Source organism: Bombina bombina, chromosome 4 (assembly GCF_027579735.1).
Source record: "Bombina bombina isolate aBomBom1 chromosome 4, aBomBom1.pri, whole genome shotgun sequence".
Lineage (NCBI taxonomy): Eukaryota > Metazoa > Chordata > Amphibia > Anura > Bombinatoridae > Bombina > Bombina bombina.
In genome coordinates, this window is record NC_069502.1 from 821,965,863 (window position 1) to 821,982,813 (window position 16,951).

The 16,951-nt window shown below is 41.9% G+C and overlaps 2 protein-coding genes across 5 annotated transcripts in view; one reads left to right on the forward strand and one right to left on the reverse strand.

Moving 5' to 3' along the window:
- LOC128657112 (gastrula zinc finger protein XlCGF26.1-like) overlaps positions 1–3,839 on the reverse strand; it is a 100,872-nt gene extending 97,033 nt beyond the window's left edge. Inside the window, exons 1-3 of one of the 4 annotated variants that reach the window (XM_053711359.1) lie at positions 3,680–3,839; positions 3,199–3,258; positions 1,711–1,816 (exon numbers count right to left, since the gene is read on the reverse strand). In XM_053711359.1, coding sequence (XP_053567334.1) covers positions 1,711–1,779 — 69 coding nt within the window. In that variant the 5' untranslated portion in view covers positions 1,780–1,816; positions 3,199–3,258; positions 3,680–3,839. The other 3 variants (XM_053711360.1, XM_053711358.1, XM_053711361.1) reach the window with 3 other exon arrangements.
- LOC128657115 (zinc finger protein OZF-like) overlaps positions 3,770–16,951 on the forward strand; it is a 95,652-nt gene continuing 82,470 nt past the window's right edge. The window contains exons 1-6 of the mRNA XM_053711364.1: positions 3,770–3,842; positions 7,248–7,353; positions 9,534–9,593; positions 9,961–10,108; positions 10,957–11,052; positions 14,617–14,703. Of these exons, the coding sequence (XP_053567339.1) occupies positions 7,276–7,353; positions 9,534–9,593; positions 9,961–10,108; positions 10,957–11,052; positions 14,617–14,703 (469 nt within the window). The 5' untranslated portion in view covers positions 3,770–3,842; positions 7,248–7,275. The remainder of the gene's footprint in view (positions 3,843–7,247; positions 7,354–9,533; positions 9,594–9,960; positions 10,109–10,956; positions 11,053–14,616; positions 14,704–16,951) is intronic.

The following is a 16,951-nucleotide window of genomic DNA, read 5'->3' on the forward strand; positions in this document are numbered from 1 at the left end:
ATTTAACGTTATATTGGCTAACATTTTAGCAGGGTGGTCACTAAACTCAGCCGGGTTGTGCACCCACTAAAAAGGTCCTGGGGAGAACACTGACTTTAATTACATAAACAGAGATAAATAGAAAACTAGTTCAACATCACTTTATAGAAACTAAAGTAATTTATAGAAATGAAAACTTTGTACATATATTTTCAATATTTAAACAAATAATAGAATTGTAAAAATACAATCTACATATTATTTACAAGACCAATCTTTGCTTTAAATACATCATGATGTCTAACATGCATTTATGGTTTGTTTCTTAAGGCGTTAACATTGCTTGCAAAATATCTGCCTACACAATAAAGGTTTTACATATGCACAGTATGTCTCAGCAATTAAGAGCTGCATTAGAAAAAGGTCTGCATGCAAAATACATTTTATAAGCATTTAAATGGTCATTTTGTTTGCAACATTCACATTTATTTGCAGTCCAGGGGCAAAAGCCTTAAGAATCTTTTTGAATATCCCCTTTGCAATGGGCAATTAAGGAAAAATATAGCTAAGCTCATTCACTGATCAAGCAATCACTGTGTAATATATTGAAAGGTCAGTTTCTGGCTCCTGTAAGATACATTCCAGTATCTTTGCATGCAGTTTAAAAAACAAACAAAAAAAACCATATATAGATAAATTACAGGAAATCCAGGTAACATGCACAATGAAATTACCAGGATGTGAGCAGACTAACCAGCTAGCGGGTGTACGTGCAGGTATTATTTATATATGGGAAGGGGGGGTAGCGTGGCTCCAGGAATACCTCTGTAGATCAGCAACAGCCGTTCCGTAATGTTCACAATTGAAGACTTGAGGTGCAGGCCAAATGGAGGACTGAGCGTGTCCTGAATATATGCAACAAGACGAGAAAGGCAGCACACACGGTATCCAAATAAAAAACAGAACTTTATTCCGGCATTGCAAAAAATACATACACACACACAAGGAAAAGGGGGACGTGTCCTTACGCGTTACGTGCCATGCGGCACTTAGTCATAGCCTTTTCCTCCTGTTTGTATTTTTTGCAATGCCATAATAAAGTTCTGTTTTTTATTTGGATACCATGTGTGCTGCCTTTTTCGTCTTATTATCTATATATGGCATATGTACGCATGCGTATGCCCACTCTATACAATAGCACTTCCTCTTCTGCACAAATTACTACTTGTCTATACCCGTGTTTCTCAATGGCAGTACTCAAGTACCCTCAACAGGCCAGGTTTTCATTAGCTGAAGCAGTGCACAGGTTAAGTAATCCGCTGATCAGTAACACTATTGTTACTAACCTTCTCTTACCAATCAGCTGATTATTTCACCTGTGCACTGGTTCAGCTATAATGAAAACCTTGCCTGTTGGGGGTACTTGAGGACTGTGTTTGAGAAACAATGGTCTATACTATATAAAGACCAGTTTATTATTTTTAACCTAAACCTGTCATTGCTTCATAAGCTGCCTATTGCTGACCTGTGTATGGGTATGATAGAACAAATAACAAAAGGCTGCTGGGTAGTAACTGTCTCCTCAGGTGAATTTACACTTTTGTATTTGCATAAACACCTTAAAACACTGGCTCTTTCTTTATCTCTGAGCATCTGTCACCTCTTGTTGCTAAGCAACTAATACACATATTCACTGCAGGAGGTTAACGTGGTGTTGTTATATTTTCTCACCTCTCCCGTCAGCAGGTAGAGAATCTCCAGGATGTGATTCAGGATCCGCTCAGGCAGCTTCTTCTTCATCTTGTTCGTGGTCAGTGATATTCTGTAACACTAAGACCTGCAACAGTGGCACGTACATTACAGAAATTACAGATAAGGGATTACTGGCCATACACACATACTATAGACACACACCTGAAATATATCTGTTTACATGTATATCCCAAACATATATACACCAACTCACAAATACCCAAGTTACTTATACCTACATATATATGCATCACATTAATGTATACATGCATATACACACTAATTCCACACACACTCATAACTGATGATAAAGGTTGTTTTGTTTTTTAATAAAAGAGAAGGGAGCTTAGAGGGTGTACTATACAATACATAAGTAATAGTAAACCACAAGTGCCTTATACAGAGCTAGTTCATATTATAAAGAGTCTACCTCTGTATTTCACACACACACTTAATCCCCTCCCCAGTATTTTATATACAGATATATAATATTATTGAGAGGATCCCTCTGACTCACACACACACACACACACATATCCCACCACTATACCTTGTTTACAAAGCTATAATACTATAGTGAGGCTCCCTCTGATTCTCTTTCACACACATACACCTCAATAGTACCTTATATACAGATACAAATTATTATATAAAGGTTTCCTCTGCTTTAAATAAAGCCACCTCATCAGTATCTTATATACACATATAAAATATTTCTAGAAAGGTTCACTCTGTCTCACACACAACCCCCCAATATGTCATATAAAAATATATAATATTATTGAAAGGTTCCATCTACCTCACACACAGAGCCCCCATAAAGATGTATAATGTTATAGAGAGACCCCCTCCCTAGTACATTATATACAAACATATAATATTACATAAGTTTCCTCTGTCTCTCACAAGCCACCTCCCCAGTACCTTGTATACTGTTTTACAATATTATAGAGGTTCCCTTTTCCTCACACACACAGCCCCATCCCCAGCAACTTATATACAGTTATAAAATATTATAGAGGTCCCCCCCCCCCCACACACACACAGGCCCCTCCTCTCTGTACATAATATACAGATATACAATTGTGTAGAAGGTTATCTCTGTTTCGCACACACACACACAGTCCCCTCCCCAGTACCTTATATACAGTTATACAATATTATACACATGTTCCCTCTTCCACACACACACGCAGTACCTTAAATACAGATGTATAATTGTATATGGAAGTTATCTCTGCTTCACATACAAAATCGCCTGTAGTACATTTTAAAGAGATAGTTATTATTATTAAAAAGGTCTTCAATCTGACATACACAGTTACCTACATGAAACCACTGTACTGAGTGCTGAGACGGTAAAAGCTTTTTCCATACAACAATAACTACATGTGATGTGTACAATGATCTAAATGCACTACTAAGAGTTACCGGAAGCTGCATTTAAACTTCCTGCAGTCCTCTTACCTGTGTGGTCACAGCAGTCTTGTGACGTCACAGGTCCTTCAGCTCGAAGGAACCGAGTTGCTATAATGAAAAGTATCAATATGCTGCCGGTTTCTTAAAGGTAAATATGAGCAAATACATAATTGTATAGTGGTATATACTTCTATATACTGTACTTAAGACGGTATGTGCGTGTTTATTAGGCAGCAGGCTTGGCAGGGAGCTAATTCAGCCTGATTGCGTATGTGAGAGGCAGAATAGCAACCTGCCTTACCTTATATACAGATGTATAATATTATACAGAGGTTCCCTCTGCCTCAGACACACAGAGAACCTTCTCTGTACAGTAAATATAGATTTAAATTATACAGAGATTCTCGCTATATATCATATACACAGCCTGTTCTCCTGTATGTTATATACATATGTAACAGCATAGAGATGCTCTTTCTGCCTCACACGCACTAATCCAGTGCAATAAATACAGATATAAAGAACTTACACAAAGCTACTACTGTGTCTTCTTTTCTTGCAATACTACCGTAGTAGCAGCTAGATCCCATCCAGCTGTTGGACCGGTCACGTGACTGCCGTGACTTCATTGATATCTTAGCTGAAAGGGACCGCGTTAACAAATCAGTGTTATACTCCGTGAGCTGTGTGTTGTGAGTTATCAGCTTTGTGTAACAGAGGATGCAGCGTGAGAGCTAACAGAGGCCCCCCTGTTGTCTGATGTGTGAGTCAGGATTGGGGTTGTATGATGAATAGAGGGATGAGGCGTTTGAAGGAGGCTGAGTGAGGTTAAGGGAACTGAGAGTGAAGGAGAGAGGTGATGAAAGGGCGAGGAGGGGCTGTGGGAGGGTAACGAGGTGCTGAGAGTGAGGGCAAGAGGTGTTGAGAGGCTGTGTGAGGGAGAGGGGAAGCTAAGAGTGAAGGAGAGAGGTGTTGTGTGAGTTAGAGGAGGGTTAAAAGGGTAAGGGGAGCTGAGAGTGAAGGAGAGAGGTGTTGTGTGAGGTAGAGGAGGGCTAAAGGGGTAAGGGGGAGCTGAGAGTGAAGGAGAGAGGTGTTGAGGGGGTGAGGAGGGGCTGTGTGATAGAGAGGAGGACTGAGAGGTTAAGATGGCGCTGAGAGTGAGGGATAGAGGTGTTGAGAGTGTGAGGAGGGGCTGTGTGAGGGAGAGAAGGGCCAAAGGGGTAAGGGGGAGCTGAGAGTGAGGGATAGAGGTGTTGAGTGGGGGCTGTGTGAGGGAGAGGAGAGCTGAGAGGTTAAGGGAGGGCTAAGAGTGAAGGAGAGGGGGAGGAGGGGGCTGTGTAAGGGAAAGGATGGGTAAAGGGGAGCTGAGAGTGAGGAGGGGCTGTGTGAGGATGAGGAGGGGTAAGGGTGAGCTGAGGGTGAGGCGGGGCTGTGTGAGGATGAGGAGGGCTAAAGGGGTAAGGAGGAGCTGAGAGTGAAGGAGAGATGTGTTGAGGAGGGGGCTGTGTAAGGGAAAGGAGGGATAAAGGGGTAAGGGGAGCTGAGAGTGAGGCAAAGAGGTGTTGAGAGGGTGAGGATGAGGAGGGCTAAAGGGGTAAGGAGGAGCTAAGAGTGAAGAAGAGAGTCGTTGAGAGTGTGAGGAGGGGGCTGTGTGAGGGAGAGGAAGGTAAGGGGGAGCTGAGAGGGAAGGAGAGAGGTGTTGAGATGGTGAGGAGGGGCTGTGTGAGGATGAGGAGGGCTAAAGGGGTAAGGAGGAGCTGAGAGTGAAGAAGAGAGTCATTGAGAGTGAGGAGGGGGCTGTGTGAGGGAGAGGAAGGTAAGGGGCAGCTGAGAGGGAAGGAGAGAGCTGTTGAGAGGTTGAGGAGGGGGCTGTGTAAAGGAAAGTAGGGCTGATAGGGTAAGGGGGAGCTGAGAGTGAGGGAAAGAGGTGCTGAGAGGCTGAGGAGGAGCTGTGTGAATATGAGGAGGGCTAAAGGGGTAAGGAGGAGCTTAGTATGAAGGAGAGAGGTGTTGAGAGGGTGAGGAAGGGACTGTGTGAGGGAGAGGAGAGCTAAGAGGGTAAGGGGGAGTTGAGAGTGAGGAATAAGATGTGTTTAGAGGATGAGAAGGGCTAAAGGGGTAAGGAGGAGCTGAGAGTAAAGAAGAGAGATGTTGGGAGGGGACTGTGTGAGAAAGAAAAGGGCTAAGAGGAGGAGACTGTAAGGGAGAGGGGAATTTAGAAAGTGAGGAGGGTCTGGGAGAGGGGGGCTGAAAGGGGGCCGTGTGTAAGGTAGACTGATACTAAGAAGGTGATGAGAGAGCTGTGTGTGAGTGAGAGAAGATTAGAGGGTAAGTAGGGGGCTTAGATGTTAAGAAGGGAGCTGTGTTAAAGGGACACTGAACCCAATTTATTTCTTTTGTGATTCAGATAGAGCATGTCATTTTTAAGCAACTTTCTAATTTACTTCTATTAGCAATTTTTCCTCGTTCTCTTACTATCTTTATTTGAAAAAGGCACCTGAGCAATTTTTTTATTCAGAACCCTGGACAGCACTTGTTTGTTGGTGGGTGAATTTATCCACCAATCGGCAAGAACAACCCAGGTTGTTCACCAAAAATGGTCCGGCATCTAAACTTACATTCTTGCATTTCAAATAAAGATTCCAAGAGAATGAAGAAAATTTGATAATAGGAGTAAATTAGAAAGTTGCTTAAAATTGCTCTATCTGAATCACAAAAGAAAAAATTTGGGTTCAGTGTCCCTTTAAAGAGGAAACTGAGAGTGTAAGGAGAGACTGTTTGTTAGTGGGTGAGGGGGGTGAATGAGGGAAAGGAGGCTGAGAGGGTGAGAAAGGGCTTTGTGTGAGAGAGAGAAGTTCTGAGAAGGTGAGGAGGGGGCCGTTTGAGGGTAAGGATGGGGACTGATAGGATGAGAAAGGGCTGTGTGTGAAGAAGAGGGGACTGAAATGGTGAGAAGAAAGCTGGGCTATGAGAGGGAGGCTGAGAGGGTGTATGATTGAGAGGGTGAGAATGGTCTGTGTGTGTTTGAGAGAGTGAGGATGAGCGAGGAAGAGGGTTGCTAACAGAGTAAAGAGGGGGCTGTGTGAGGGGGAGTGGTGGAAAAGTGTGAGAAGGGTACTGTATGTGATGGAGAGAGGTTTTGAGAGGGATAGGAGGGGGCTGTATTAAGGGAGAAGGGAGCTAAAAGGTTAAGTAGGGAACTGGATGAGGAGGGGGCTGTGTGAGGGAGAAGGGAGCTGAATAGTTAAGTAGGGAACTGGATGAGGAGGGTGCTGTGTGAGGGAAAGGGGGGGGCTAAGAGGATTAGAAGGGGGGCTGTGGGTGAGGGAGAGAGATTCTAAAGAGGGGACTGAGTGAGGGAGGGGAGGTAAAAGGGAGGGTACTGGAATACATTTATTTTTAGGGTAATTAGGCTGGTTCTAGGGGACTAATTTATAGCATGTCCCTGCCTTAGTCACAGTACAGTCTAAACAAGATCTAAAGTGACAAATCCTTCTTATATAAAAGAGAGCAACACAGGTAGTGGTTTCCTACAGATTGTATGAGGCAGCACGCTTATGTTTAGTTTAGTTTGCTGTGCAGTTGTGAAATTGCTGTGCCCTACAGTCGTCTCCTCAAGCAGGAAGGTTGAATGGACAGACTGGTGATACAGCACTGCCTGTCACATGTGGCTAATTAGTGAGGGTCGGATACTGAAACACAAATGAAAGAAAAGCAACAGAGGGAGTAGCATAAGTCCAGAAGCTGAAAGCAGAGCTCTCTTGTTGCTGAATTCAGTGTTGGAAGCTCCTCTGTACGTCACTGTCAGCACGTGCACCGCTGAAGCAACCTGTGACTGTAATTGAATGGCTTACCTGGGAGTAGTGCTGTTGTAACTCTCGCACCTCTCCTGGCCAAAGTGCACAGCTCATTTCAGTCAGCACTGGGGCACATTTTATTAGAGCCACTTGTGTGCTGCAATGGGAGATAATAAACTTCTGCTGTGCACATTCACCGTCTGCTTCTCATGATTTTTGCTGGCTCATTAAATATAACTACAGGAAGAGCTCTGACTCTTTCCCATCTCTCATTTTTTGCCTCTTCCTTTCCTCTTGCAGGTGTCACATTTCTAGCATCTGAGTTAAGATGAACAGTTACAGAAAGCAGATGGCAGAGCAGTTCCTGAGTCAGGCCCTGGACATCATCTGCCTGCTGACCGGAGAGGTGAGTGCTGCTTCTGATCACCAGACCTATATTATTAATGCTTACATCAACTTGGCCACCTGCACACCCCCCAGCACTAAGGGTCCCCTTACAAACAACCCTCCCTCATCCCCCCTAGCATCTAGGGGCCACTGCACCTCTCCAGGGACCCCTGCACCAACTCTCCACTGCAAAGTTTCTATTACCAGCCCATTCTTCTGCACAACTATCCACTGTACCTCTCCAGGACTCTGCACAACCCTCCATCAAAAAACCTCCCTCAGCACCCAGGGTCTTCTGCACAACTATCCACTGTAAAACCTCCCCAATCACCCAGTGGGTCCTGCACAACAATCAATGAAACAACCTCCCTTAGCACCCAGGGACCCCTACACAACTATCCACTGTAAAACATCCCTTAACACCCAGGGTCCCCTTCACTGCAAAATCACCCCATCTCCCAGTTGCGCATAGCGCATATACAATCCTTCACTGTAAAACTAAACAGCCCTAGTACTCCTCTGCATGACCCTACCATCATTAACAAAAATTCAAGGGTCCCACTGCATAATACCCAAAACAAAAAATATATAAAGAACATTAGTTACCAAGTGCTACCTTGCAGGGCTACAGCAACCAATGAACTTTCTGTCACAGTGCTTGCCGAGACGCTACTGCGCAACTGGCAACTGAAAATTAGGGCCTGGCACCCTGGTTTGGAGCTCCCGAGATCCCCAAGGGTGCCCGCCACTTCCTGCTGCCAGCTACCACCAGACACACCTGAAATATTTCCCCAGTGTGGCTGGATCATTTTGAGGCAATAATTTTTGTAAAATGCTCATCCTTCAGGGGTGGGTACAATCTACAATTACTGGTGTGGCTAAGAGCAAAGACAACATGTTAATAAATGTTAAGGAGAAGCCAATGCTTTGGTGGAGTGGAGTGGGCATGTCATGTTTGAGGCTGGGGAGTGTATAGTATGCACTGCATTTTTCATATGGCAAATAAAAACTAGACCTGCACCTTCACAAATTAATGATGGAACAGCGGTGCTTATAATAGGAGGAGGAATGCCAGCTCAGTAAAAAGCTGTTTCTGGGCTAGTGTAGGTGGGTGGATTGTCTGCCTTCATCTGTGTTGCTCTCTCCCTGCACCATTTGCTGGGTCTCTGAGGCGCTAATGTACTGCTGACTGCTGGTGTTTTCATTTTAGAGTTGCAGTCATAGGTATTGTTGGGCTGTGCAGTTTTTCATGTCCATGAAGTGTCAGTCTGCGTAGGAACCTGGTACTCTGCTGTACTCCTGGTTTCTATGTGCTTCTTACTGTTATAGCATAAGGGGGCTGGAACTGCACCTCATGTTGTCTGCTGTAGTTGTTTCTAGTATTGCTGTGTCCAGTGTCAGAGTACACAGAGACCCTGAGATAAAGCTGCAACTCCTGTCTTCCCAACCAGCGTTACATTCACTTCCTCTCCCTTTTCTACCAGCTGCATCTCCTCAGTGTAGCAGGGGGAATCAAACTTCAACAGCTACGTTTTAAAATCTGGCCAGAGAGGACTGCAAGTATATAGATGTACAGTACACTGGGCTAACTGCTCTGCCTTCTAACTGCTTCATTCTGAAAGTGTAACGCTGGTGATATATAATATATGGCTCTTAAAGATTGTCTTTTAGAGCAGACTGTTATTTTTATTTTGCAGAAATTAGTCTCAAGCTGCCTTTATATTTATTATTGATTTATAATGCTCTAGCTGGATTTTGTTTTAATCTTTCATTGCAAATTAACATGCAGCTCTCTTGATTTGCACAGTATTCTGAAAATGGAGTTTATTATTAGTATTATAACTGTATTTTATTGTATTAGTGAATATATATATATATATATGTGTGTGTGTGTGCGTGCCTTGGGCTGGCTCCTAACTTTTGAACATATTTGTTGAGCATTGTCCTATCAACCAAAGACTCAACTCTATTGTCCCAAATTAGACCTCACCCAAAGGCTCTTTATTTTTGACTGAAGCTCATGTCCTCCGTCTTCAGCATCCTCAAACCACAGAACTTATTTAAAGTAATTCAGTCAGTTATGTTACTTTGTGGTGATCAAGACTGTGAAGAAAGCCCCTTAATTTAAAGAGAATTAGAAGTAAACAAGAACTGTTAGTCCAGGGAAACGGATGATTTTCTCTTATATAAATTTTATAGGAATATGTCATTGTGAAGAAGAGTCCCTCCCACAGCAGCGTTCACCAGCAGAGCAGAGAGGTGAGAACTTCTGGGGAATGTGACATTACATTAGAGTCATGTTATAGTGACACCCGTTACTGACCTATTTGTTCCTGTGTGTGTTTTCCTAACTTCTCTTTGTGTCTCTGCATGTTCTCAGTATCATTATCCCCCAACAGCAGCAATTCAATTCACCAGCTGAGAGGAGCATGAGCACTGCTGGGGAATGTGACATTATACACAGTGACTCCCTTTACTGACCCATCTGACCCTGTGTGCATTTACCTATTGTACCTTCTGCCTGTGTATCTGCATGTTCTCATTAACATTATCCTGGCTCTGTCAGTAAAAGTGTGGGACAGAACCAGTACCAGTGTCAGTGCTGAATGAGTTGTCTGTGTTTCAGGTGCCTATAAAGTGTGATGATGTTGCTGTGTATTTCTCTATGGAGGAGTGGGAGTATATAGAGGGACACAAGGAGCTTTATAAGGATGTCATGATGGAAACTTGCCAAGCATTATGGACTATGGAGATCCCAGGAAATGAGAGCTCAGGTAACGCTGTGTAGCAAGTAATAAATATTTCACGCAGGAAATGCACCTACACTACAATGACTGACAGAAAGTAAATCTACAGTGAATCTATCACAAGTGATCTAATGAGCTATCTGATTATAAACAAAAATAACACATTTAAAGGATTAAGAGAGATTGTTTGTTAGGCCTTATCTTAAAAGGGGGGAGGGGGGGGGGTGTCAGTTAGCACTTAGTAGTATTCTACACCTTCACCTGGAACTGAATGGGTTACCTGACAAGAGATCTCGGGAACAGAAATCAGACATGCAGCCAGGAAAAGTCTAATCACTGTTCTGTTTATTAAAAAGCGCACCATACTTTTATAGAAAATGGTTACAGTATATGGGGTTAAACAATGACGTATCGTAAATAACACCATGTTACACAGTGTGAGTTAGAACAAAGGGGCACAGTAAAATATAAGACAAAGAATCATACCAAGAAACTAACAGTTTTAGATAACGGTGTATCCGGGCGCATTGCCAAGGACATTACAAGGCCATTGTTGAGAAACAAGTATTTCTAACATCAGCATATTTTCTTCACAGCATAATAAACTACATTATAATGAAATATAATAAACACATCTTAAAATGGTGGTTACACAAAATGGCGTCAGTAATACTAAATATATTCTAACAATGTTAAATCGGTTATATATTCATTTATATATGTTAATATTAATTTATAGATGTAAATATTTGATATGCAAAAAGTAACAGATGCTTTGTTTTTGTTAATTGAATACATATTAAGATGCCTTTTTTAGGTGCAAAAAATGGTTTCATATCCATTTAACAAAATAATCTGATTCTATTCTTTATTAGAACTAACAGGTCACAGTGATGAAAATCTATACACAGGAGCTGCAGAACTGGTACAGAATATTCAGCCAGTGGAGACCCCATCAGATGTCTCTGCAGGTAACAGATCTATGATACAAGCTGCTGTTAATGTTTTCTTCATCATTTATTTTAACCCCTTATGGACCAGACCATTTTTAAATTTTTGCTGTGTTTCTTACTCATTTACTGTACCCACACATATTATATACCGTTGTTCTCGCCATTAAATGGACTTTCTAAAGATACCATTATTTTCATCATATCTTATAATTTACTATAAATAAATGATAAAATATGATGAAAAAATGGAAAAAAACACACTTTTTCTAACTTTGACCCCCAAAATCTGTTAGACATCTACATCCACCAAAAAACATCCATGGTAAATAGTTTCTAAATTTTGTCCTGAGTTTAGAAATATCCAATGTTTACATGTTCTTTGCTTTTTTTGCAAGTTATAGGGCAATAAGTACAAGTAGCACTTTACTATTTCCAAACCATTTTTTTTTTTCAAAAGTAGCGATAGTTACATTGTAAAACCGATATCTGTCAGGAATCCCTGAATATCCTGTGACATGTGTATATATATATATATATATATATATATATATTTTAATAGACAACCTAAAGTATTGATCTAGGCCCATTTTGGTAAATTTTATGCCACCATTTTACCGCCAAATGCGATCAAATAGAAAAAAATCGTTCACTTTTTCACAAACTTTAGGTTTCTCACTGAAATTATTTACAAACAGCTTGTGTTATTATGGCATCAATGGTTGTAAATGCTTCTCTGGGATGCCCTTTGTTCATAAATAGCAGACATTTATGGCTTTGGCATTACTTTTTGGTAATTAGAAGGCCGCTAAATGCCGCTGCGCACCACACTTGTATTATGCCCAGCAGTGAAGGGGTTAATTAGTTAGCTTGTAGGGCTAATTTTAGCTTTAGTGTAGAGATCAGCCTCCCACCTGACACATCCCACCCCCTGATCTCTCTAAATCAGCTCTCTTCCTTCCCCCACCTCACAATTGTCACAATTGTTGTTGTTGTGTTTTTTTTTTGTTTGTTTTTTTTTAAATAATTTTTTTATATATATGTTTTCTGAGGTGTAGGATACCCCATTACCCCCAACCTCCCTGACCCCCCCCCCCCCCCAAACAGCTCTCTAAGCCTCCCCCCTCAACATATTGGCCGCAATCTTAGGTACTGGCAGCTGTTTGCCAGTACCCAGTTTACAAAAAAATTGCCCCTGTTTTATAAAAATAAATAAATAAAAAAAACATTTTCTGTAGTGTAGCTTCCCCCCCTCAATACCCTACCCCCTCCTGGATCCGTTTCCAATTTTTTCTTCCCTTTTCCCTCTCCCTCCTTTGGCTCCCTCCTTCGTTGGTGGATTGATGATTGCGCATGCTCCCAAACCCCGGCACCTTGCACGCTCACGTATGGACGATGGGCCGCCCTCCCTGCTGTGGCTCCCACCCACCAACGATCGGCACCACCGCTGTCTGGTGCAGAGAGATTAACTCTGAAAATCTTTTTCTGCAGTGCCCCACTCATGCAGAAATAGTGCAATCTCGCTATTTTTAGCGAGATTGTAGCAGAGAAAAGCCCAGGACTGCAGCGACATACAGGGTACGTCGCTGGTCCTTAAGGGCATAACGACCAGCATCATACAGGGTACAACGCTGGTTGTTAAGGGGTTAAAACTCAGATCTCTGAACTCTGAAATGATTTAATTATGTAAATTATGGACCTGAGGACAGACCCGTTGCAAACATAAAATTCTTATAGCCCTCTCCTGGTTTGCCTCATATCTCTCAAACCGCTCTTTCTCATTTTCCTTTAACAACATATCTTGTGATCCTATGCCTATCTCAGTTGGAGTACCACAAGGCTCTGTCTTGGGCCCCTTGCTTTTCTCTCTCTATATAGCCTTACCTTGGAAAACTTATAGCCTCCTTTTGGATTCCAGTACCACTTATATGCTGATGATACCCAAATCTATCTTTCCTCTCCTGATATCTCTCCCTCTTTACTCAAGCAGATTTCCAACTGCCTCTCAGCAATTTACTCTTGAATGTCTTCACACTACCTCCAACTCAATCTGTCCAAAACTGAGCTGCTTCTTATTCCCCCCCCCCCCCCCCCCTTCGAGACATCCAACACCTGACATTTCTCTGACAGTTGGAGACTCTATTCTCAACACCTCACCCCAGGTCCGCTGTCTTGGGGTCAACCTAGACTCAGAGGTCACATTCAACCCACATATATAAGCACTTGCCAAATCCTGCTGTTCACACCTTTGCAACATTTCCAGAATTCGTCCCTTCCTTACTCCAAAAAACTACAAAAATATTTATTAATTCCCTCATTTTGTCACGCATTGATTATTGCAATCTCCTAAATGGCCTTCCAAAACACCGCCTCTCCTCCCTCCAATCTATTATGAATGCTTCTGCTAGACTCATCCACCTAAGTCGCTGATCTACATAAGCTGCTCCGCTCTGCCAGTCTCTACACTGGCTCCCCATACACTCCAGAATACAATTTAAAGTATTAACCCTAGCTTACAAAGCACTTAACAGTCTAACTCCCAACTTTATTTCCTCTCTCATTGTGAAATATTTCCCATTCCGTCCTCTTCAATCAACTTCTGACCTACGTCTCTCCACTCCTGTTATCTCTACGTCCCACTCCCGCCTCCAAGACTTTGCACGTGCTGCTCTTGTCCTCTGGATCTCTCTACCCCGCTCCATAAGACTGTCTCCAACCTTGTATAGATTCAGACACTCCTTGAAAACCCACCTATTCAGCGAGGCGTACCATCTCTTCTCCACCCCTCATCCGAACCAAACTAATACATGAACTGCCTGACTCACTGCTGCAACTACAACCGATGTAACAAGCTACCCCAACCTTATGTTTCTGCACCCTAAACCTGTAGACAGTGAGCTCTCTGAAGCAGGGCCCTCTTCCTCCTGTACCAGATTTGTTTCATTTTGTTATGTTTTGTATTTTATAAAAAATCTTTGTTATTGTATACCCCTATCGTACCCAGCGCTAGGGAATTTGGCGGAGCTATACAAATAAATGATAATAATATTATTGTATAATCAGATGTGAGATAACTACACATGGACATGAAACCCACATTTTTTTTTCTTTTGTGATTCGGAAAGAATATGTGATTTTAAGCAACTTTCTAATTTACTTCTATTATCATTATTTGTCTTTGTTCTTTTGGTATCTTTATTTGAATAGCAGGAATGTAAGCTTAGGAGACTGACCATTTTTTGGTTCAGATCCAGGGTAGCACTTGCTGATTGGTGGCTAAATTTATCCATTTAAGCAACTTTCCAATTTAATTCAATTATCTAATTTATTCTGTTCTCTTGGTATCTTTTGTTGAATAAATGCCTCATGTTATTGGCTTAACCAGTGCATTCAGCTAGTTCCCAGTAATGCATTACTTCTTCTTTAACATAGGATACCAAGAGAGTGAAGCAAATTAAATAAAAGAAGTAAATTGGAAAGTTGTTTAAAATTGTATGCTCTATTTTAGTTATGAAAGAAAAAACATTTGTGATTCATGTCCCTTTAAATCCATTTAACCAAAAACCTAATTGTATTCTTTATTAGAACTAACAGGTCACAGTGATGAAAATCTAGACACAGGATCACATGGAGACCTTGTACAGAATATTCAGCCATCAGATGTCTATGCAGGTGAGTGATTTATGGTATAAGCTGCACAGTTAGAAAACTCAGATTCTGAAATTATTTCAACCTATAAATAACTATCGGCTAGATTAGAGTTTTGCGTTATGAGTGAAAAAGCAGCGTTATGGCTCATAACGCTGCTTTTTCACCTACCGCTGCTATTACGAGTCTTGTCTAAATAGCTGTACCGCACACCTTTTTGGCCGTAACGCAAAATAACTAACGCTCCTTTCAAAAAGTCCTTTTTCAATGGGACTTCCATAACGCCAGTATTACGAGTTTTGCCTGGGAGGCCAAAAATGAGCGGTACAGCCTATACCGAAAGATTCGTACCGCGATCTAAAGTCAGTAGTTATGAGTTTTACGTTAAAAAGCTGTAGCATAGAACTCATAACTAAAGTGTTAAAAAGTACACTAACAGGGGCGGAGCTTGGCCACGCTAGCTGATGGCCGCACACTGATTGAGCTCTGAAGCCTCAAAACTCTTATGACAGGGATTAAGTAACCCACAGCTTGTTGGAACCAGGATAAAACTTTCTAATGCGCTTCTGAACGAATTGAGCATCTAACCTCGCCGTTTGGACTTGCCAGACTGAACTGGGTGCTTAATATCTATACTGCGCAGTGAGGCCTGTACCGGAACAAGGTGAGCCACGCTTGGGAAAACGGCAGCAATATAATCACTGGGACTGAGGTTCTGTTATAACGGATATCAAACACGACTACTTGCTGAAGGGTCGGTTGGCCAGGATTATATAGCACCAGCAGAGAAGCGGTTCAGGTGGCTTTGTAGTGGACCGCTACTTTGGGCCGTGATCAACTTAGGTCGCAGCAAGTGCCCAAGCAGACTTCTTACCAGCCCCAAAGCAGTTTTCTGCAGACGGACGGTGGTACTCATAGGCGCCGGAGAAGAGGGTGAGTCATACAGCGCTTAAGGTGCACGGACCTTGCAGTACTGTTGCGGCCTCCTTTGGTTTGTTTAAAATCTTAAAGGGAAACCAAAACAAAAAAGAAGTTTTAAATCAATCTCTATGACTGGTTAATGGGGGCTGGCGAATTCTTATAAAGGACTCGGAGTAGTTAAGTGTAGTATAGACTTTGTACTGCAGTACTATAAAATACACAGATAATACAGGGAAGCCAAGTAGGCTTATCCTGTTTGTTGGAGGAGAAGACCCTCTTTATGCCCCTTTGCAGCAACGATTTGGAAAGCAAAGTACACAACACAGATATTGGAGCTGCAATCACCATATTTGAGAGGTATAGGGAGGTATTTCCTGACAGCTCACATCGCTTATTGTTTGGGGATGTCTAGCAGACGGATAGCAAAGCCAATTAAGGGCTCCCAATCCACCAACATGGAGGGCTATCTAATTTCAGCTGAAACAGTCCCCTGCGCAAATAGAGATTCCTCTGAATCTAGCAGACAAACAACCGCCACACAGACACTTAATTCAGATCCCTCGCAACCTGGCTACGTCACTAAAGATGATATTAAGCATTTGTCTTCTAAAAATGATATAAAAGAGGCTATGATAGATGTTAAACTCATTATACAGAAAGTAACCTAGGGGTTACAAAAAAAGAGTACACTTGAAAGCACTCACCCCCTCATCAGTGTGTGGGAATAGAGCGTGGTGTATATGAAAAAAGGACACATAAAAACATAAACACTTTAATAGAACAATTTAAAACTTGGGTGCATTTAAAAACACTAGAGAACTATTAGGTAGTATTATGAAGTGGCTTGGAGGTGTCTGACCTTACGTGGTAATACTACTGATTAGTCAGATATATAGTTAAGCAGACATCTCATTGGATGTGAAATAACCTAGATAAATAAAGGATGTATGAGTAATACAATAGGCACTATATATTGTGTGTAAGACCTGTGAATGGAATTACTCTTATCAAGCTGAGTGCTACTAGTTACTCAAACAATATCTCCTATTTCTGGTTCTATTCACATGTAGGTGCTGCTCTTGGTTAATGTAATAAATGGTCAAGTTTCAGGGATAATAAGCCCCGTTCAGTAAGAGCATAAAAGTATATTAGCTTCTCATAATCGCTGAGTTGGTTATGGTATCATATTCACTATAGTTAGCGGTATAGCAGTAATATAGCGTGCTCCTGTGAAAACAAAGTGAGGAACTATACCGATAGTACCAAATGGTAAACAGGAATTAAATAACATCCATAAGTGTGACTCAGTTATGTTATGAATACTAATAACCCTTAGGGCAAACGGTTAGTC